The sequence below is a fragment of the Hypanus sabinus genome, chromosome 23 (assembly GCF_030144855.1).
Source record: "Hypanus sabinus isolate sHypSab1 chromosome 23, sHypSab1.hap1, whole genome shotgun sequence".
NCBI lineage: Eukaryota > Metazoa > Chordata > Chondrichthyes > Myliobatiformes > Dasyatidae > Hypanus > Hypanus sabinus.
In genome coordinates this window covers 32,331,365-32,354,669 of record NC_082728.1, presented here as the reverse complement: position 1 = coordinate 32,354,669, position 23,305 = coordinate 32,331,365, and the positions used below count along the sequence as shown (strand labels likewise).

General features: G+C 39.5%; 1 protein-coding gene across 9 annotated transcripts in view; it reads left to right on the top strand.

The window, feature by feature from the left end:
- LOC132380096 (septin-9-like) overlaps positions 1–23,305 on the top strand; it is a 307,781-nt gene that overhangs the window by 263,485 nt on the left and 20,991 nt on the right. For all 9 annotated transcript variants that reach the window (XM_059948653.1, XM_059948657.1, XM_059948655.1 and 6 more), the window contains 4 exons: positions 3,567–3,692; positions 4,921–5,002; positions 6,446–6,583; positions 21,885–22,002. In XM_059948653.1, the coding sequence (XP_059804636.1) occupies positions 3,567–3,692; positions 4,921–5,002; positions 6,446–6,583; positions 21,885–22,002 (464 nt within the window). The remainder of the gene's footprint in view (positions 1–3,566; positions 3,693–4,920; positions 5,003–6,445; positions 6,584–21,884; positions 22,003–23,305) is intronic.

Genomic DNA, 23,305 nt, shown 5'->3' with positions numbered 1-23,305 from the left:
GTGTTTAGATCTTTCAGTTGATGTCTTGCCTTTTATGGCGACCTGAAGTATATTCCAAGGAGTGTTTAGCAATGTGGAACTGACCCAAAAATTAATCTGCAGCCTTCTGGGGCAGTATTTTCTACCAGGTTTAATATCTCAGGCTCCAGTGGTTTAAAATTGTCTTGTGTTGTTTATGATGGCAATAAAAGTGGTTTTCATATGTGGGCATAAGTAATTGCCTGTTACAATGTCTAATATACTGCAAAATATTGTTTGAATGCTTTGTTTGAAATTTGTATTACTTCATGACGATTTTAAGTAAGTTTTCAGTGTCACAACATCTTGCTTGTGTCAAATAGACATTGGAGTGAGAATACAGGAAGGCCTGTATTATTTGGGCCACAGCTCAATTTAATCAATGTCTAGGTTTTGATGGGAACTGAGCAGTTTTTGGAAACTGTATAGTGTACATGCATGTAATAACTTGGAGAAAGAATATGAAATTAAGAGTCACCCTGCTGTGAACTTCTAAAGACATTGAGTTTCTTCTTCTTTTTCTTTCATTGAAAGCATTGCTAACCTAACAGTTGATGCCAACTAATTTAGGTAGTTTTATTACTTTCATTACATATCATTTTTGATCTCCTTGTTATGCTCCAAGAAATGTCCTGGTTACCCAAAATTATTTTTGCAAGCCTGTCCAGTTAAATTAGTAGAGTAAGCAGGATTTACTTGGCATCTGAGTGTTGTCCACAGAGTCTCTCCTCAATGTTGGAATGTGGCCTTTGAATTTGGAGCCAACTTCTGAATAAATGCAATAAACAAAGGAAAAAAAAACAAAAAATTAGGAGTCTGCTTCTACTGTAGTGATTAAATTTAGCATGATCTACACAGAAGGGAGGCTGATTATTTTCAGCTATGATGAATTATGAAAAGTGTGGTATTTATAATTGAGTGACACTGACAGCCAACTGTAGTGACTGTGTCTGCATGGTCTAATCTCTTCTTCCTGTGCACTAACGTGGGGAATCTGCTGGAGTGCGGGGCTTAAGCCAAAGCTGGTGCTATAGCATAGGTCCATTCATTTGAGCGGAGGTCAATGACCTTAATTTAAAAAAGTAATTTAGCCTGTTTACATTATTTTTTATTTATTTCTCAGTAGAATGTTTAAACTATTTAATGTTCATTTGCAAAATACTCTGATCTTAAAATTATTTGAAAAATGTGATTTTTTAAAAAATTCTCAGTTGATTCAGTTTATCTAAAGACAATGAAACTTTTATTTAAATGCCACTGTTAATGACTGTTACAGCACTGAAGGCAGGATCTCAAAATATAACATCCAGAACATTGGTTACCACCTGCAGCCCTCTGCTCATGGGCCAGTTGCAGAACCACAGCTTCAGTCTGATCATGTTGCTGCCAAATTTAAATAGTGTGGCTAACAGATGCTAGAATGGTGATAATAAGGTTTGGGCTTTTAATAAGATTGAGTGCAATCTGGGCCAATGAATATTCATTCTTAATTCATTATAAATATTTGATGTAACCCCATTGTGTTTGTTTATCACTATACTGTCTTTTTCTTTGGCACAAATCCAAACTCTCTGGCAAAGAAAATTTCTACTAAAACTGTCAGTTAAATTATAAAAAGAACATTGATGGAAACATTTTTAAGAAAAACCACAATATCTTTATTTAAATTAGACAACATGATATTTTATTAAGACACTTGATAAAATATAGCAAATGTAAACCGGGAGTCCATGAACAACTCTGTTCAAAGGAGACTAATTGTGGGTGGTGCAATTTCTAATCTCGTTTGAAGAAGAGTTTGATAATATCTGTTCAGAGATGAAATATGGATAAGTAAAATAATCAGACAATTCATGAATGAGGGAAAAATGGTACACAGACTGTAAATCAGTCCTTCTATAGCCTTAGGGCACTAATAATTTGCCGCATTGTAGGGGAATGCTGCTATCAGTAGTGAAATGGTGACCGATTATCTTCATTTTAGTGTTAGAAAGATAAATATCGCATAAACACAAGGAACACTGTGTTTTGAACATTGCAATTGATCTCTCATAACTGAAAGGACTAGCAGAGCTTGCATTTGCAATCTTGTGATAAGGAGCACATCAGCTGTTGCAACATTGGTTTAGTTTGACAGTAAAATATCTGCATAGATAATTTTTACCCAAGCCTTCACATTAAAGCTCATGACTGTATCATTTTGAACAGGCAACAATTCGTTAATGAAGTTTTTTTTTGGCAATGGGAAGTTGTGAGCCAGAATTAACAAGTGAGAGTAAACTCTTTTTTGTTCTTAGTGGTCCAAGCGTAAAGAGAATTTTTAGGAAGTTTTATTTCAAGAGTTGAAATTTGTAATGAATGTAATTCATTGTCCCCTGTTTGTGGCCTATGGAAAAAATGTTATTGGTGGCTGGAATATTCTTTTTTCTATTAGTATATGTTTTAAGTAATTCAGTCTGGATCTTAAATTGGCTAAAATAATTTAATATCATTTTAGCTTTAATTTAATATCTAACCTTTAGCTTATTGCAAGGAGTTAGTGGTTTGCTGTGAAGAATTACATATAGTTTAGAAAGTTAATGCCAATAGATTTGTCCCATTTTACTTCTGACAGAGGACTAGTTGTTTTGTACAGAGGTGTATAACATTGTGAGGGACATAGAGAGCGCGAGTCTTTTTTTTCCCAGGGAAGGGGAGTTAAAAACTAGAGGCCAAAGCATTAAGTAAAGAGATGAAAGATTTACAAGCGACCTGAAGTGCAATTTCTTCACAGCAAAAATGCTTGAGGCTGATACATAAACAACATTCAAAAGGTATTTGGATGAGTATGTGGATAGGAAGAGTTTAGAGAGATGTGGGACAAATACAGGCAAACTCATCTTGATGTGTACCACGTGTTGGGCCAAGCAGTCTGTCTCGACGCTATGTCATTATATGACTCTGTTCTATAGCTGTTCTAAAATGGGACAAATAATGATCAACATTCAAATTAAATTTATTATCAAAGTGCATATATGTTCCCATATGCTATCTTGAAGCTCATTCTCCTACAGACATTTATAGGGAAAAAAGAAATAGAATTTATGAAAAACAAACTCTACGTAAACGACGACTGAAGAACAGCCAGTGTGCAAAAGACAGCAAACTGTGCAAAAACAAATTGAGAAGTTGAGTTGTAAAGATTCCTTGAAAAATGAGTGAGTACTTCATAGAATGAGCTCAGAATAGTGGAGATTGAAGTTACCCACACCGGTTCATGAGCCTGATAGTTGAAGCGTAGTAACTATTCCTGAACCTGGTGGTGTGAGTCTTCCCAAAGGCAGTAGTGAGAAGGGGGCATGGTCTGAATGGTGCTGGATGTTGCCTTCTTGGGGCAGTGCTCCATGTAAATTGTGGGGAGGGAATTGCCTGGGATAGTCTGGGCAATATCCACCACTTTCTGTAGTATACATAAATACAGGAGTGAAGTAGATAACTGCAATATAATATTTGTTATATAAAGGCTTGTGAACATGATCTGAATATTATCACATTTCTCTCATACTCAGGTCAGAGCGGGTTGGGAAAGTCCACTCTAATAAACACCCTATTCAAATCCAAAGTTAGCCGTAAGTCTATCGAAGGAAACGAGGAACGGATTCCCCAAACAGTTGAAATGAAATCGATCAGCCATGGTGAGTTCACTTCTGTGATTAACTAGTCCGTGTATTTACCCAGTGAAGCTATTGCACGTGTTGGACTGATGTTGAGTTCCAATGGCAGTGTCCTAGCAGGGATGCATGTTGTCCTCCTTTCCTCTGTTCGTAGCAGCAGCAGGAGGAGCTGGGAATGAATTGCCTTTCCAGGATGTTGTGGGGCTGGGGGAGCTGAAGGTTGCAGGCAAAACTGGTGGAGTCATTGGATGTGAGTTTCAGAGAATGAAATATGATCAACAAAGATGCTAAAATCCTTGATGGCATGAGTATCATCCACTAGAACTCCTTTAATATTTTTTAAATACAGGACAAAATAGTTCTATTGACTTGCCTTACACATTGCAAATGTACCATCTAGTGCATGAAAACATACATTCATTAAGACATTTGAACTAACAATCAGCCAAGGCTTTACTGCATCCTGTAGCTTGCATTGGTGTCCACACAACGGGTAATACTTCTATGATAAGGGGCAAAATGTTACCTGACAATATACCTAAATACCTCAAGACCAACTACACACACCTTGATGCATGCCAGGACAACCATAGACACCCCTGAACTTAACAGTGTGCCCCCTTATGTACGGGCTTCCCTCCCCTATGCAGTACGACCTGGATTGCCCTGCAATTATGAATGCAGCCCTTGATAAATTCAACTTAATGCACAGGAAAATGTGACTTTGAGTTGCAAAGTGGTTGAACCTTGACTGCAAAGACATAGCGACTCAATTGTGGATCTTTAATTCAGAGTTCCAGGATTGATACTCATTGACAATGAAGGACTGGAGAGATATTTCCACATTAGGATGATGTGAGGTGTGTGTGGAACCTGCGGTGATACTCCCCGTGTGTTTACTACTGTTGACCACGCCAGGCAGAAATGTTTCACGCATTTGACCTCTGACTTAAGCCTGGGCTTCCAATTCGGTTTGCTGTCATTTTTTTTTTCACTGCTTTATGACAGGCCTTGTTCTGACCAGTCCGTATGACAACGTTATATCAAACAAGGTCCTGCCACTAAAGTTAGTGCAGATCAATAATATTAGACCTGAAAAAGGCAAATCTGCAGAGGTCGAAGTGATAATTATTAGAGGTTCTGGTTCAGTCTACAGCACAATGTTGACATTGTAAGTATGTAACTGTTGCCCAGTATTGATTTGATCGATTTGATTTAATCCATTTCAAGCCAATCCCATTTCTTGCAGACATTGAAGAAAAGGGGGTCCGAATGAAACTAACAGTAATTGATACCCCAGGATTTGGTGACCAAATAAACAACGAGAATTGGTGAGTACCAGTGCCTAACTAGTGCAACTTGCATCAGGCAAAAAATGCATTACCCAATTGTAGTTGCATCATCGCCTCAACCACATGCAGATTGCCAGAGGGGCAGATATATCTTGCAGATCGAACACGTGGTTAAAGAGCAGGGACTTTGAATCATGTATTTCTAATACCATTGCTGGAGGAAGGTCAGCTGTCCAACTGTAGCAAGTTGCATTTAAATCTGACGGTGACTAACATTCTGGAGAACAAGGCTGAAGGGCAATAACCTGAAAGTGTCCGCACCCAGAATTCCAGGCAAGATTGCTTCTGGCCTTTTGATAATCTTGATTGTATTATCGACTCAAAGGTCATTGAGATAGGTTTATTCCCAAAAGATAATTCTAGTTCCCACAATTATTCCTTGTTTATTTACCTGATATGCACCATTAGGCCAGAAACCATGTGCCTGCATGTATTTAGTGCTGAGGTTTTATGGCCCTCTTTCTACTTCTGTGCAAGCTGTATGAATCTGGCCTCCAGCTCGCTATGTTCTTCCAAACCTCAGGGCACAAGCTCCTAGATCAATATATGCAGACATTGCCACTAGCTGGTGACCGCCAGCTGTCCACGTGATCAGGCCCAATGCATTTGAGGATCACGAGCTAGGTAGTGGAATACATAATAGAAGAGCGGGGGAACAGAGGGAGCTGATGTGTGTGTCTACAAATCCCTGAAAAAGGTTGTTGAGGTTATTTGGTCTAAGTGTAAAATAGAAGAAAACAAGAGTACAATAGAAGCCAAGAACTGTATAAACACCCCAACTTGGCTGTCATGGGCACAGTGCGTTAAATGGTCTACTCTTTTGCTGATTATATACTGCAAGGAGATTTGCAAGAGCATCACTGAAGCATTTTGCACAATTATAACAGTAGTGTGTTGGAAAAACCTGATTTACTCTTATCTTTTCCTGTGGTGTTAAACATGTTGCTGAGGCCAAAGCAGCCAGAATGTTGTTTTCAGCTTAAAGAAAGACTGCCATTAGGCCCAAATGCAATTGCCTTTTTAAAATTTTAAATGACATATTATTCCTTTCTTTGCAGTTTTCATCAAGCTACTTTAAATATGACTTGTAGATGTTTACTGTAACAACGATGGAAAAAATCTGCTGTAAATTACTCAGTTTTGAGAATATTGTGTGGGATGGAAAGCTGAATTTTAAAACTCTAAATTCTTACAGCTCTCTGAAATTATTGCTATAGACTGATCCACACTCTTCCTCATGAGAATAAATATACAACTATAAAGCAACCACAACAAAGAGACACGACCTTTAGGAGCTTTAAGGAAAATCTGAATTTTATTTTTAATTTAGGCTTTTAAATCAAGTTTAAAAGTTGCTTTGAAAACTCTCCTGCAGTTATGTTTCTGTTTAATTACATCATGCATTTCTAATTTTCCATTTAGCTGGCAACCCATCACGGAGTTTATTAACGATCAGTACGAGATGTACCTGAAAGAGGAGCTTACTGTCGATAGAAAGAAGCGGATTCCAGACACGAGAGTACATTGCTGTATATACTTCATTGCTCCAACTGGGCACTCGTATGTACCTTTTGGTTTCTGGTTTGTGTTATTGAGTGCTGTTCCGAGAAAGTATGGCTGCAGAATGTTTACTGGCAGCTCAAATAAACTACTAGCCGCTGTTCTCCATTGACACCAATGAACTTTTTCCAAATGGTATACATACCAATGGCGGCAACTGTTTAAAAACACATCAGTTCAGTGTCAAACCCGTAATGGCTTTACTCCTTTCATAAATCTTCTGAACTGAAATGCAGTCCTTAGGTCCAGGGTGTAGTCCCAGGAAATAAATTAGATGTTCCAGCCCTGAGACTCAACTCTCAAGTTCACGTTACTGAGACTCATAAGATCTCAGTGAGACCACTCAATTCTATATTGTGCAGCAGAATTCTTTTCAATTTCTTTGGAAGAAGAGAACGTTTGACATTTTTTTTTTACCTCAGGACTCGCTACATGTTTTCATCGAACCTGTTAATGAATGAGGGGAGTTTCCTGGCTGTCTCCAAGCCAACAAACTAAATGCAACTCTCTGTATGTTGAAATTGTAGCTAGCTGACTTGCAATTCAGTAGTTATCTTGCTCTTCCAGCCCTATTATCCCATTTCTCAGTCAGCTCTTGTTTTTTGGCTGGGCATTGTGAGAAGATGCTGATCTCTGAGCCTCTCCTGGCTTTCGATGCTCAGGAATTGGCCATGAGGCTAATACTAAACAAGGGAAAATCTGCAGATGCTGGAAATCTGAGCAACGCACACAGAATGCCGGAGGAGCTCAGCAAGCCAGGCAGCACCTATGCAAAAAACGTACAGTCGATTTTTCAGACTGAAACCCTTCGGCAGGACTGGGGAAAAGAAACGTTGAGGAGTAGATATGAAAGGTGAGGCGAGGGGAGAGAGAAAAGCCAGGCGACTGGTGAATCTTGGAGGGGGAGGGATTAAGCAAAGATCTGGGAACTTGATTGGTGAAAGAGATAGAGGCCATTGAAGAAAGAAAAATGTGATGGAGTGGAGGAACATCAGAGGGAGGTGATGGGTGGGCAAGGAGATAATATGACAGAGGGGCAAGGGGATGGGAAATGGTAAAGTGGTGACGTTCATGCCATCAGGTTGGAGGCTACCCAAAAGGAATATAAGGTGTTGTTCCTCCAACCCAAGAGTGGCCTTATCCTGACAGTGGAGGAGGCCATGGATGGACATATTGGAATGGGAAGTGGAATTAACATGGGTGGCCACTGGGAGATCCCGCTTGTCCTGGTGGACAAAGCGCAGATGCTGGGCGATGTGGTCTCCCGAGCAGCTTCACTCCGTCTGCCAGAACAAATTTAGGCATAAATGCCCGAGATATGACCATAGTAAGAGTAGTGCTGCATTGCTTAGTGATATCATTCAGGTGAGGCTTTAATTTGTCTGCCCTCTTAAAGGTAAAGCATCCCATGGACACAATTTTGAAGATGACCATGAAAATTCTCTTTGAAGAACTGTGTGTCATATTATGCTAAGTTGCTATGCGTTGCATTCACCCGTTCATAGCCCAGATGTATTTCCTCTTTAAGGACACTACATTGTAATTCTGAGCCTGCCAATATCTTGGGTGTGAAAATGTAGAAACCCAGTATTTAAAAATCCGCTACCCTCAGCAGTAAATGCACGTGACTAATTGCAGATACACCGGCCAAAACTCTTGAACTCCAGGGTAGCGTTAGTGTTTTTCAGGTGGGTTCAGGAACCTGATGGAAGTGGGGAAGAAGCTCTTAATGAACCTTGACGTGTATGGCAACAGGCTCCTGTACCTCCCACCGGCTTGCATTCAACAGAAAATCTGTAGGGTTTGCAGTTGCAGAAAAATAGAGCAAATGTCGGTGGTGTGTAGGCCAAAGTGGTGAGGATAAAAATTACCTTAAAAATTGGCAGTCAGAGACAGGAGAAGGAAAGGGAAAGAAAAAAATTGAACAAGAGCCACGAGGGTTGTTCCCTGTAATTATTAAATTCAGTGTAGAATCCTCTGGGCTGCAGCAGACTCAGAAGGAATTTGAGGCTTGGCTGCTCCAGATTACTCTGGATTACTTTGTACATTGCTGGAGCAATGTAGGAGGCCAAGTGCAGAGAGAAAGTGGGGCAGAGGTTTAAATAACAGGTGACTGGAAGACCAAAGCAGAACAGTGATGATCTGCAAAATGCTTGCCATAAAGTGTATTATTTCATTTATGTAAATCAATGCTTGTTCACCCTTTTATTATCCTTAAAAGTTTGTTCAAGTCACTTAACCATATAAAATCCAGGGAGCTCTCTCCTGTTTATTGAAATTTCTTATTTGCTTATGCTAGCAACCTGGTGGTTGGGGGCTGGTCTCCCCTCTCCTAGGTGAGCTGCCAGCTACAGTCCATGAGCCCCATCTATCTGAATCAACTGGTTTTAAGGTGCCAGTAACCCAACATTGCCACTTCTCCTGTCAGTAGAAGTGGTCGTCAGAGGCGATTTGAGACACACGCCATTGGGAGCATTTAATAGGCAATAGGAGCTTATCCCTTTCTCCTGTCAGTAGAACCGTTTCTGCTCTTGCCCTTCACAGGTGGCTTAGCTGCTAAGCCCAGCAAGACAGCAAAAGAAGAAAGGGTGGGTTACTGGCACCTTAAAACCAGTGGCTTTGGACAGAATGCGTTCGTCAGCCCTGGTCGGCAGCTCATCTAAGAGAAGGAAAACTCTGATCTCAAACCTCCGCTGCCTTGCAGCTGTTCCCACTCAGGCGGAAGGCTTTAGAAGTAAATCGGGAGCTGGAGTCCTTAAGGCAGTCCTGTATTGAGCTGCTTCTGCAACATCACTGGTGCCAAATGGTATCAATTTCTGCTGCTTTGGAATCATCAGCTGCATGGAGGGGGCAAGCCTGCCTCATGGGCAACAGCTTGCTCTACGTATCACAGCAACCCAGGCCAATAAGGCGTAGTTCTGAGCCTGCTCTGTACACCAAGTATGGTCTAACCAGGGTTGTGTGGAGTGGTATCATAAATCGAACTCCAGAATATCACCTCCTTTCCTCCATCCCTCGCCCGCACCAAACCTGTCTTTATGTATGAAATCCTATCTAATGTCCGCTGGGATTTGATTGCTGCGGGGTGGCATTTATTTGCAGATAATCATAGTTTCACTAACGTTGAAACATTGGCTGTCTGCCTGAAATGCACGCGTGTAAGGGTGGGTATGTAGTTGCCACCTGATACTATAAGTGTGCCTAAAGCTGCTCCTGAGGTCGCCTATGTGAACTGCTGTTGATCTGAGCCTAAATGCTGTGCAGAGTAATGTCATATTGGGACAAGTAATCTAAATGCACCATTTAAACAGGTACAACACATTACTTAAAGGCAGTATTCTCAGTAAATCAGCTTTGTTATCCACTGTTATTGTAACCTTAAGTGGAGCCATATTTTATGAAACAGAAGACACAGATACTATAATAATTTGGAGAAGTGAACCAGACGTGAAAAAAATGCAGAAGAGGGCAGCTGGATAATATCTAATAATAAACTGAAGAGTGTAGCTAGATATAATGGTATAACAACTTAGCAAACTATTTTGGGTGGAGCAAAACAGCTGAGTGGATTGGAAGCTAGAATAAAAGTTCTGACAAAAGAAAATTGAGCTGCTCATTGGAAATTTTGAGCAGCTGAATCAAGGCTTCAGATATGGGGACCCTTCATCAGAAATTGACCTTTATAAACTCTGCCAATGTTTTTTGTCCAACACTTGGCTCTAGCACTCTCTCCTCTTGAGTCAGACGTGCAAGAATGCAAGTCCTGCATCTTTAATGTGACCTTTCGATATATTTTTCTGATGGAAACATACTCTGTAGGTGCTGTAAAACCTATTGAGACTAAGCTGCTGAAGATTAACATGGAGTGCTGATTGCTTGCCTTATTACAAATAGAGCAAAAATCTGAGGTGGTTGCAGTTATTAATCAACTCAGCAAGCATTCACACAGACCATATTGTACACAAAGGTGTAACTGCAGGAAGTCATCAGGTAGGTGGGAAGCAGGCAAAACATTAATCAAATGGTGTAAAACACTCTGGGAATAGCTATTTAGAAAAGTAACCTGCTGGACTGAGTGATATATTTCTGTATTTCTTCCCGTTTGCCTCTACATTTCTGTAACTATCTCAAAATTGCATTTCAAAGAGAGTAAATTCCCCTCGTGTTAGGAACTACCTGAGCAAATCTCTTTTCGATGCATCCAGTGCTAGTCAATCCTTTGTTAAATAGGGTAACCATACTCTGCAAGGTACTCCAGGTATGGCTTCACCAGAAGCCTATACAATCATGGCAGTACCTACCTGATTCTACCAGGGATGAAGCTAAGAGCTGGAAAGGTGATTGGCAAAAGGGATACAGAGCTGGAGAAGGGGGTGGATCATGGGACAGGAGGCCCAGGGAGAAAGAAAGGGGGAGGGGAGTACCAGAGGGAGATGGAGAGCAGGCAAGGAGTGATTGTGAGAGGGACAGAGAGAGAAAAAAAAGTGCGGGGGGGGGGGGGAGACAGAGAGGGATAGATAAATAAATGATTGAATGAATAAATAAATAAATAAGGGATGGGGTATGAAGGGGAGGAGGGGCATTAACGGAAGTTAGAGAAATCAATGTTCATGACATCAGGTTGGAGGCTACCCAGACGGAATATAAGGTGTTGTTCCTCCAACCTGAGTGTGACTTCATCTTGACAGTAGAGGAGGCCATAGATAGACATATCAGAGTGGGAATGGGACATGGTATTAAAATATGTGGCCACTGGGAGATCCTGCTTTCTCTGGCAGACAGCATAGGTGTTCAGCAAAATGGTCTCCCAGTCTGCGTCGGGTCTCACCAATATATAAAAGGCCACACCGAGAGCACCAGATGCAGTATACCACACCAGCCGACTCACAGGTGAAGTGTCGCCTCACCTGGAAGGACTGTCTGGGGCCTTGAATGGTGGTAAGGGAGGAAGTGTAAGGGCAGGTGTAGCACTTGTTCCACTTACAAGGATAAGTGCCGGGAGGGAGATCAGTGGAAAGGGATGGGGGGAGGCAAATGGAGAAGGGAGTCGCATAGGGAGCCATCCCCGTAGAAAGCAGAAGGAGGGAGGAGGACCCATTCAACTCTGTTAGTTTTATCAATGTTGTCAATCATAATTTAAATGAAACCATGTTAACTTAGTTTGATTGCATCAAGCATCTCCTAATAAAAGGCAATTTCTTCCTTGTTTCTAGACTACAGTTTCTGCCAACGATGGATGTAAAGCTGGCAGGCATATGATTACCTGCTTTTTGTCTTGAGCTTTGAAAAAACACCCAATCAATCATACTGAAGCTACTTCCTTTAGAAACCTGCAGTGCAGGCCTTTGGGATCTGGTGACATGTCACTTTATATACTACAGTTTTTGACCTAATATTTTCCATCATCTCTTTTGCTAGCTTATCTTTCTCCTGGATCCCTCATTCTGTCTAGTTCAGATAAATTTCAGCTCAGGCTTATTAACTAGATTTTTAAGTGTCTATTCACTGACCTTTCCCTTCTTTCTTTACCTAGTTCAATCTGGACCACACTACCTTCTCACCATTATAATTGCCCTTCCTCAAGTAGATACATGGGACAAATCTATGGATACATCCCATAGCTATATCTATGACTAAAGTTTGGTTCAGCTTTCCCTGAAGCACAACCAACTTCATAATCATCTTGGGCAATAGCAATTTTGCGTTCACCCAAACTAGATTGCACACTTCCAATACGGAACCAAAAAATAGTTAGTATATAAACATTTGTAAAAGATTTCTCTAGCCACAGAGTAGAATTTCATAGCATTTTAAATAACCATGTAACAATTACTGCATGGAAACAGGCCATCTCGGCCCTTTCTAGTCCATGCCGAATGCTTACTCTCACCTAGTCCCACTGACCTGCACTCAGCCCATAACCCTCCGTTCCTTTCCTGTCCATATACCTATCCAGTTTTTTTTTAAATGACAATATCGAACCTACCTCTACCATTTCTATTGGATAGTTTAGTGACACAGTTGACAAGGAGTGAATAATGGATCAGTTTGCGTTAATTGAAAGGAGCTAAAAATATTAGATGCAATGACAAAATGTGACCACCTAGATCTATTATTCTATATGGATCTTCTGATCTTCAACGAACAATTGCTGCCTTTGTCAAAGAAATGGGGATGCATATGACTTGTATCTTCTTTTGCCGATGCCCCTCCCAGAACAGCAGAATTTTCACTGTCAGGTTGAGTAGATAGGGACAAAGAAAGAAAATGTAACATATATAGTGTAAAACTATTCAGGAGCAGGATGTGGAGATCAAAGAGTTATTTATGAATGTGGCTGATGGAAAGTCTAGGTGGGTCAGAACAGGAAACCAAGCACAAACATACCATATAGAAAAGCTTTGATTAAAAAGATATTGCCCAACCCACTTAAGAAAATGCTGATTGTTTTTTTTGTAAATGGATAACCATCTGTGCTCGCAGAATGAATCTGTGCAAACTCTATATTATTATTGTATGCAATCTCTAAGCAAGTTGGCATTTGTAACTGTTCAACTTGGCGTTACATTCTAACATTAATTCTGGCAGAGTTATAAATCTTCCATATTTATGTATATGTTGCTAATGATTAGTTCTCAAGTCTACTCCACCAGAACTCATTTAAAGCAGAGGATGACTTTGAATGGTTTCAGATGTCTTTTTAACCAAACCAACTTAATCCCAAACCATACAATGATTGATCTCCCAGATAAAGCTTTCCACCTACAGTTTTCCATTTGTACCCTTCACTGGCTTGAATGTCACAGGGGAGCAAACAGACATGGAGAAGCCTGGCTCTATAAGAAAATTGCTGGAAATGCAAGCTGAACCAGTCTCCATCTGAAAGAGAAAAACAGGTTAATGATCCCTGTGGGCTTTTACTGAACCAGTTAGTATTTCAGAGTACTGCTTCTGTCTTATTTTTCAGTCTGTCATTTAAGACTCTTTTAATTTTTTTAATACTATCATTTTTGTTCGCTTACAATGAAGCGTTTAAAGGTGATGATACATTCCTCAGTCAATAAGTATAAATGGTTTATTATGAGGACTAATTTGTAAATTTTTCCTTCTGGGTGTTTTCAATCCTACATAACTGTTCTCCATCCCACATATCCCAGAGTGTCTCATCAAAAAACTCCTCATCTGTAGTTTCATATATCTAATAAATTTTTCGCATTAGTGAGCAAAGAATGAAAGTTCTTTCATATTTTTCATCCTTCATTACATGTCTAGTTTACTTATATATTCCATATTTTTTAACCTTTAAATGTATTGAACATTTGCTTACTATTTGAGTATCGCAGAGCTGAAGGCATCCTTCAGTTGAGAAAGGAATTGCTGTACTCATAATGCAATGTAGAAGATGGAATAATGTACAGCCATGAAAGACATCAATGACAAATAGGCAGCATTTGAAGATGTGCTGTGAATTGATCAGAAAAAAAACTTTAAAAGGAGGTTGTATATCTCCTGATGGATCATTTCAAGAGAAATAACTTATTTTGATAAGCATTTGTTCTACACTGAAGATTTCTTTCTCTGGATTAGCATAGAAGAATATATTTTTCCTCAACAAAGTGTAATTACTGGTGTAGTTATTTCAAATATCCATTGCCTGCTTTCTCAGTAAAGAGGCTGGAAGCTCCAACAAATTCTCCAGCATTGGACCAATTGAAAAGATGCTTCACTAACTTGAAACTATAATGATAAGGAGAAATTTCCTCTTACTGTATAATGGGTGAACCAAATCTATTTTTATTTATCTCTGTCATTAGCTCTTTCTCCAACACAACTGTTCTTAGTATTAGTATTATATTTGGCTTCAATATCAGTTTGGATCATGTACCTGACTCACCACAAAGATTATCCATTTTCCTTATGTCACATGTTGAAACCCTAATTCTCATGACTACTACTTCTAGATCAGAACATTCTAATTATGTCAATCATTTTGCTTTACTATGTACTAACATTTATTACTTTGAGTTAATCCAAAACTCTTCTTCTGTTTGCAGACATAACTAGCAGAATGAGTCCTGATTAAATGCTGTCTTCATGTTAAAATTCTTGTCCTTGTTTCAAGCTCCTCTCTGGATTCCTATCACCTTGGCCCTAACTCTCTTCCCTTGAACAGAGTCATGTGCAAGTTTATAGTTTTTTTTTGTTCTATTTAATTTTGTTAAACATAGTGAGGTATTTTATTTTCTAATAAACCAAGTTCCTCAATGATTTGGCAACTACAGAAATGCAAAGAGCTATTAAATTCAAAGTGAGTTTATTTTCAAAGTACATGTGCTTTACAAATATACAAAACTAAGATTTGTTTTGTTGTAGGCGTGCTCAGTAAATCCAAGAAACATAATAGAATTAATAAAAAACCACACCCAACACGATAGACAAATAGCTAATGTGCAAAAGACAACAAACTGGGCAATTACAAAAAAAATGTAAATATCAAGAACATGAGATAAAGGGTCCTTGAAAATGAGTCCATACATTGTGGGAACAGTTCCGTGATGGGGTGAGTGAAGTTATCCCCACTGGTTCAAGAGCCTGATGGTTGAGGGGTAAGAACTATTCCTGTACCGGGCGCATTGAGGGTCCTGTACCACCTTCCTGATGGCTGCAGTGAGAAGAGAGCATGACATGGGTGGTGGGGGTCCTTGATGATGGATGCTACTTTCCCGTTTCGATGTGCTCAGTGGTGGGGAGAGTTTTACCCAAGACGGACTCCGCCCTATCCATTATATTTTGTAGGATTTTCTATCAAGGTATTTTCATACCATACTCAGAGTATCTGAAGGTTACATGCATATAAATTTTAACTAATCTCAATTCATTTGTTCAAAATGATCCGAGAATTTCATTATTGTAGTATATAGCTGGCTCCCAAATGAAGCTAGGATTATAACTTTGATTACTCTAACAAGAAGTTCATTTATTTTCTTAAACTAGAACTTCCTTTGTTCCAGTTCTAACTGATTTTTGGTCCCTAAAAATACTTATTACTTGATACTTATTTGCTTTTATAAAGCCACCTCCAGGATGGCTTCTTACAAAGTCAAAAAATCAAAATCAATGTCAAAAATCCTAATTATTCTTAATTACTCAGCTCTCTAAGACTCAGGCACAGTCTCCTGATTTGTGTGTGTGTGCTTCCCCCCAGAGTTGTATGTCTCCCACATTGTTCACCAAAAATAAGACTGAGCATTAAACTAACCATTTTTCTTTGATTTTGTTTCACCGCATTTTGTATTTGTTAACTTTAGCTCTGCTATTGTTTTTCTCTGCGTGTGAAGTCTAAAATTTGCAAGTCTTTTTTTGATGCATTTCTATTTCAGTGCTTTCCGAAAATGTTATCTAGTTTCTTATCAAGTTATAACTTACAAAACCTTGTAATGAAACCTTGATAGATAATTAAAGCAGGGTGGAACCTGAGGAGATGGTTATGTATGTTCATGAAATATCATCAAATATGCAACAAAGAAACCCTTCTGGAAGCTCTCCATAAATTTTAAAACTTGTACTTTGAAGATGAGTTTAATTTGAAGGGAGTTTGAAACTAGAATTGAGGTTAGAACTCAATCTGTTCAACAGTGTGACAAATTTTTCAGAAGGATGAGGAAAAGTTGTCTGCTGTGCAAAATGATAGTTGGTGTACTTTTTAAAAGTTAACTTTGTATTTTTTGGTACATTTAACTTTAGACAAAAAGTTCACTTTTAACAAAAGTGGACAGCTGTCTTTTGACCTTTGTTAAACCCGTAGGATAATGTGAGGAAAGCCAAGGGAGCAAGATTTCCATTTAATGCAAAATGACTCATTGTCAGCTTTTCCATCCCTAAGCTATATGTGGTACTTACAGTTCCATCTGCACTTCTGGGTACAGTTCGTTCTATTTTGTGATGCTGCCATTGCACACAAAGGTTAATATAAGGCATTCACTTTTCCTTTTTAAACTGCATGGCTCTCAGCTTTGTTTCAACTGTCGGAAGTCCATTGTTTGAGTTGTTAAGTAATTCTTTTCCTTTGGCTTGTACGTGGCATATACAGGAAATTCAAAGGCAGTGGGCTGAACGGTAAATCTTTTCTAACGGCTACCCTGAGATTTATTTAACGGAGGAGGAAAAGGAGTAAAGCTTCATTCAATTCCTGTAGCAGTAATGAACTGCACCAGAATTTCTGGCAAAGGATAAAGTAATCTTGCAAATGTTCGGCCTTAGCTCGTCTAGTCATCTAGTCACATATCAATTTTTATATACTTTTATAGAAATGTATTTTGTCCTTGAATTCCTTTTAAGAAATCATTTTAAAAGTTTGTTATTTTATTTTCTTATGTTGTAGGAATAGTGGGAAACTGGTTTAGTTGGAAGTACCATCTTCCAGTCCATTCCAGTTACCCAACTGATCAAAGATGATCTTAGTAATACATTGTAGCATTCTTCCAGCCTTGGGTTAGTCAAAATGATCCTTCCAATTCTAGTACTAAAGCATTTCAAAGCAGAAATTCATCTTTCCTATCTCCTTCCTACTGGATGCCATCTGCCCCTCATTCTGCCCTACCAGCCTCTTTCTCACTCCTCTTTTATCAGTTCTGTGTCCGCACTAGCTTCCCTCCACTCTCTTTCTCGTGCGGTAGGGTTTTGACCTGAAATTTCGATTGAACCTTTTCTTTCATGGATGCTGTTTGATCCCCAGAGATTTTCTAGATTTTTTTTTCTCCTTCTTTGCTACAGAATTCAGTATTTCCAGGATTGTGTCTCCAAAGAAAAGTCAGGTTAGGTGATACGTCAGCTGAATCAAACTGCAGTAGATACAGTGCTGTCCAGTATGTTTCAGCATGTATATCCTAGGATAATGCAATTACTCAATAATTCTAATCTCTAATTTGCTTTATTTCTGGCTATATGGTCTCCTAATTTACTGTTTGGGTGGATCATACAGAAATCCTTAAAGTACAGTTAAAGTTCCCTTGGTAACATATGCACATCCATCATGCGCTACCAGAAATATGCAGAGGGTACGCTGAGCCTCTAAACTTGGTAATGACTACAGAACGACTCACTGATACCTTCTCAATGTTGTGAACATTGAATTGTATTTATTTTTTTTATATATAGGCTGATCTCAAAAGGGAATTCCATGCAGCTTTGCTCCCTCATTTTTCATTTTCCTAATTCAGCCCAACTGATGGGGACATACTGTCATTATTTAATTAACACAAAATGTAGGTACATTGGGAAAATCAGGTTGGTGCTGGATCCCAAGCGAGACAATTTGTAGAATGCCTACAAGGTTACTTTTTAGAACAGCTTGTGGTTGAACCCACTATTGGAAAGGCTATTCAGGATTGGTGTTGTGTAATACACCGGGCTTGATTAGGGAGCTTAAGGTAAAGGAACCCTTAGGAAGCAATGATCATAATATGATAGAATTCACCCTACAGTTTGAGAGGGAGAAGCTAAAGTCAGGTGTATCAGTGTTACAGTAGAGTAAAATTATAGAGGCATGAGAGAGGAGCTGGCCAAAGTTGATTGGAAGGGGACACTAGCAGGGATGACAGCAGAACAGCAATGGTTGAAGTTTCTAGGAACAATTAAGAAGGCTGAGGGATAGATACATCCCAACAAAGAAGAAGCATCTAAAGGCAGAATATCATAACCATGGTTGGAAATGGAAGTCAACGATAACATAAGAAAAGAGAGGGCATATAATAGAGCAAAAATTAGTGGGAAACTAGAAGATTGGGAAGCTTTTAAAAACCAAAAGAATACAACTAAAAAATCATAAGGAGGAAATAGATGAAATATAAATGTAAGCTAGCCAATAATATCAAAAGGATACCAATTTTTTTTCAGCTATAACAGTACAATGAATAAAAGAGAGGCAAAAGCAGAAATTGGACCACAAGAAAATGAAATTGGAAAGGTAGTCATGGGGGATCAAGGAAATGGAGCACATACTTAAGAAGTATTTCGCTTTAGTCTTCACCGTGGAAGACACTAGCAGTATGTCAGAAGTTAAAGAGTTTCCAGGGGCAGAAGTGAGTGCAGTTGTAATTACTAGAGAGGAGCTGAAAGGTCTGAAGGTAGATATGTCAACTAGACCAGATGGACTACGCCCTGGGTTTATGAAAAAGGTAGCTGAAGAGATTATGGAGGCACCAGTAATGGCATTTCAGGAATCACTAGTTTGTTCCAGAGGACTGGAAAAATGCAAATACCACTCTACTCTTCAAAAAGGAGGGGCACAGGTGAAAGGAAATTACAGCTCAGTTGGCCTGAATTCAGTGGTTGGGAAGATATTGGAGTTGATTACTCAGGATGATGTCTCAGGCTACTTGATAAATAAAACAGGCCAATTTCAGCATGTACTCCCCACGGGAAAACCTTCCCTGACAATCTGTTGGAAATCAAAGAAATAACTACTGTATCAGGATAGACAAAGGAGGATCGGTGGATGTTGTGTATTTAGAATCTCAAAAGGCCTTTGACAAGGTGCTGCAGATGAGGCTGCTTAACACAATAAGAGCCTATGGTTTTACAGGGTAAATACTAGCATGGACCGAGGCTTGGCTGATTGACAGAAGGCTAAGAATAAAGGAAACCTTTTCTGGTAGGCTGCCAGTGACTTGTGGGGTTCTGCAGAGGTCGGTGTTGACTACTTATTATGTTATATGTCAATAATTTGGGTGATGAAATTGATGGCTTTCTAGCTAAGTTTACAGATGGAGGGGCAGGTAGTGTTGAGAAAGCAAGGAGATGCACAGAAGGACTTAGATTAGGAGAATAGGCAAGGAAGTGGCAGATGAAATACAGCATTGGGGGTGTATGGTCTTGCACTTTGGTAGAAGAAGTAACCATTTGGACTATTTTCTAAATGGGAAAAATATTGAAAAGTAAAATATGCATAGGGACATTGTGCGGGATCCCCTAAATTTTAACTTGCAGGTTGGGTTGTTGGTAAGGAAGGCAAAATGCAATGTTAACATTCATTATGAGAGGACTATTTTATAGGAACAAGGATATAATGTTGAGGCTTTGTAAGTGTTACGAAACCCCGTAACTGGGTCACTTACCAGCAAAGATAGAGAGATCCATTGAACTCTGATGGTACTATTTTTAAAAGTATTTATTGATAAAGGGGCACAAAAATAAGATTAATGCAAACATACAGATAATATACGTCATCAATACTAAATCTAAAAGCGCGGGTGTAATAAGAATCAAGAAGAAATAGCTCTTTCGTTGTCTAGGGGATAATGTATTGTCCGATGGAAATACAAAAGTCACTTTTAGTTCGTTCAAGCTGCAGCGTTTTGGGTTTAAGAGAGAGACGGTTTAAACTTGCCCAGTCTTTAGGGTGCCAATCCATTGAGTCGGGGAGTTGGTTTCCCCTTTGTTAGCAAAAAGCCGTTTTCCGTGTTACACGCCACCAGTCCCAGGCAACGGAACTGAACGCACGTGGCCTCCTTCAAATGGCCTCCCGTTGTCACGGGAGTGCTAGCGTTTCTTCTGGTGCATCTGAAGGGGTTGTTTCTCAGACCCTCTTTTATCCTTACTCACGGGGTCTCAGATGTCAATCAGGTTGGGATGATGCATCCCCTGAGGGGCTTCAATGAATAGTACAGTACTCAATACACAACTTGGTCTTCCGGAGACAATGGCCATGTCCCGTAGCTTTACATCGCCGGGGAAACAAGGCATTTTGCACATCTCTCTCTCACTTCCTGGGCCCCTTGACCCAACCCAACAGTGATCTTGCGATTCTCACAAAGGAGGGGGCTACGGACATAACATAAGGAACTGTTGAGGACTCACTTGGAGTATTGTGAGCTGTTTGGGGCCCTTATGTATAAAAGGATGTACTCATTTTGGAGAGGGTTCGGGGGAGATTCACTATAGAAATTCAGGGAATGAGAAGTTTATCATATGAAGAGCATTTGATGGCTCTGGGCTTATTTTCACTGGAATTTTGAAGAAAGAAGGGGGATCTCATTGAAACCTATCAAATGTTAAAAGGCCTAGATAGAGTGGATGTGGAGAGGATGTTTTCTGTTGCGGGGGAGCTTAGGACCAGAGGGAACAGCCTCAGAATAAAGGGATGTCCATTTAGAATGGAGATGAGGAGGAATTTCTTTAGCCAGAGGGTGTTGAATCTGTGAAATTTGTTGCCACAGGCAGATGTGAAGGTGAGGACATTGAGTGTATTTAAGGCAGAGATCGACAGATTCTTGATTAGACAGGGTATGAAAGGTTATGGGGAGAAGGCAGAAAAATGAGGTTGAGACAGAAAATGAATCAGCGGGGCAGACTCAATGGTTTGAATGATGTAATTCTGCTCCTTGGTCTTATGGGCTAAAACTTAAGAAGGGAGTCTGTTGACATCCAGGTGAAGGGGTGTGCCAAGAGTAGTACTGTCCAAACTTTATGTTCTGAGAGATTTTCATTCATCAGTTTCTTTGCAATTTGTCCTATCACAATCCAGCTTCCTTTTTTAATGTTACCAGTTTGAAACATAGGGTACAGCAATTAAATCTCAGATTTAAATCCTTCTTCTCAAACGCATACCGTCATATGAACCAAATTGTATTGGCTCTGATTTAAGCCATTTTTGGTGTGGTTGGAAAGTATCCAATTAAGAAAATCTACTTTTGCAAAAATCATTAAGTTCAAAATAACTTGACAACTTCAAGTGCACTATAATCTGTCAAGATTGCAAAGAGAGTGGTAAAAGGAAACCATTTTAATATGAGAAGGGAAGGGAAACATGGATAGATATAATCAAATCATCCTCATGCCGTCTTTTTGTTGTTGTTGTCAGATTACGGTATACCCATTATTTTTTAATGTTTACAAGAAAACTAAATAAAGCTCAAGCTGTAGTTTAATGTTAGCTTTCTTTTTCTTTTCATAACAAATATAAAAACAATGCTATCTCCCGAGCAAGATATTTATCATCAGCTTGATTACTTACTATGAAATTAGCACTTATCCAATACTGTACTAACTCTTAGGTGCAGGCATCAGTGTGCTGAAGGGAATACTTCCCAGAACTTCCTAATTCCAAAATTGAAAGATCCTCCTGTGATTAAAGTTGGAAAATTTAGAACATAGACCAAGTAATTGAGTGGACACATAAAAATTGAGAATGCACTACTCTTTGATATACTCGGTGGTTTTTGCTTTTAAATGTAAATTAAAGATGCATGTGTAGGAAGCTTTATTGATGTACTTTCTTCCAACTTCACCACTTCCACAACAGACTTCGAACTTTGGACATAGAATTTATGAGACGACTGAGCAAGGTGGTAAACATTGTCCCTGTCATTGCAAAAGCAGACACTCTAACACTGGAAGAGAGGGATCTCTTCAAGGATAAGGTAAGCTATTTACATTCCAAATATCATTTTAAAGTTAATAATTATCATAAACATAACAGAATTTCTTTTCATTATTTTGCCATCTGCTTTCAAGGAGATTTCGGTTGCTTGAAGGAAAATTGTACATCGTACAATTATACAGTGTTTTATTTCGGAGTTGTATTTGGAAGCAGAGAATTTAAATGGAACCGTGGGTGTTTCTGGTGATGCAGATGTTATTTTCTAAGTTTACATACAGCAGTCTGTGATATGTCCATTTGTTGTATTCTTTGTGCCAGATTATTTCAAACTGTTCAAGACAAAGTGTATGGCTGCTTCAGGTTTAGTTATACTATGATGCTTCTCATGAACTCAAAGTGACCCCTTAGTGGTTTGCAGCCAATGGAGTATTTTTGAAAATGTAATCCTGTTGTGATGCAGGATGAATCATTGAAACTAGAAAGATTCCAAGTACTGTAATGAAATGCTGTGAATACAGCCTTGACATATAGAGGGCAAGATCCAGTATCTGTTCATATCTGCCTGTTTTCTCATGATTGAACATGTAGATATTGTGGTTGGAGCAATATTGGGCTGAAATGCATTTGTCATTAAGTCCTAGGCTTATTTTTTTAGGGCTACTATACTTGAAGGAGTGAGCCATCCAAGGCTACATTTCTTGCATAAAAATTATATCTCTTTGACGTGACGGAGATCATGTGAAAATTTGCAACAGAATTCTAGATGAGCTCTAAAATTGTTTAATTGGGGCCAGAGGTTAGTGCCAGATTTTTATTTTAAATGGTGATGCAATTGGTCAGTTTCAATAAGACCTTCCTTTGGTCAGCATTGACCTTGGGTACTGCACCCTCGCTGTCTGTGTTGAAGTCAACACGCAAGCCAGGGCAATACAAAATGGAGAGCAAGCATGCAGCAGGCTGCCCTTCTCCATGCAGCTGATGAATCCAAAAGAATAGCAGAGACTGATACAGTTTTGCACCAGGTTGTCGCAGGAGTTGCCAGTCAGTGTTAAGCTCACTGCCGGACTGCCTTAGGGACTTCAGCTCCAGTTTATTTTCCTCAGGGTTTACTCCCAAATCCTTGCCCATGAGTAGGAATAGCCACAAGGCAGCAGAGGTTTGAGATCAGAGTGTTCCTTCTCCTAGATGAACTGCCAACCACAGCTGACAAGCCCCATCTGCCCGACGCAACTGGTTTTCAGACGCCAGTAACCCACCTTTGCACCATCTCCTGTCAGTAAAAATAGTTCCCCTGGGTTTAGTAACTAAGCCAACATGAAGCCCAGGAGCTGCACATAGTTGTG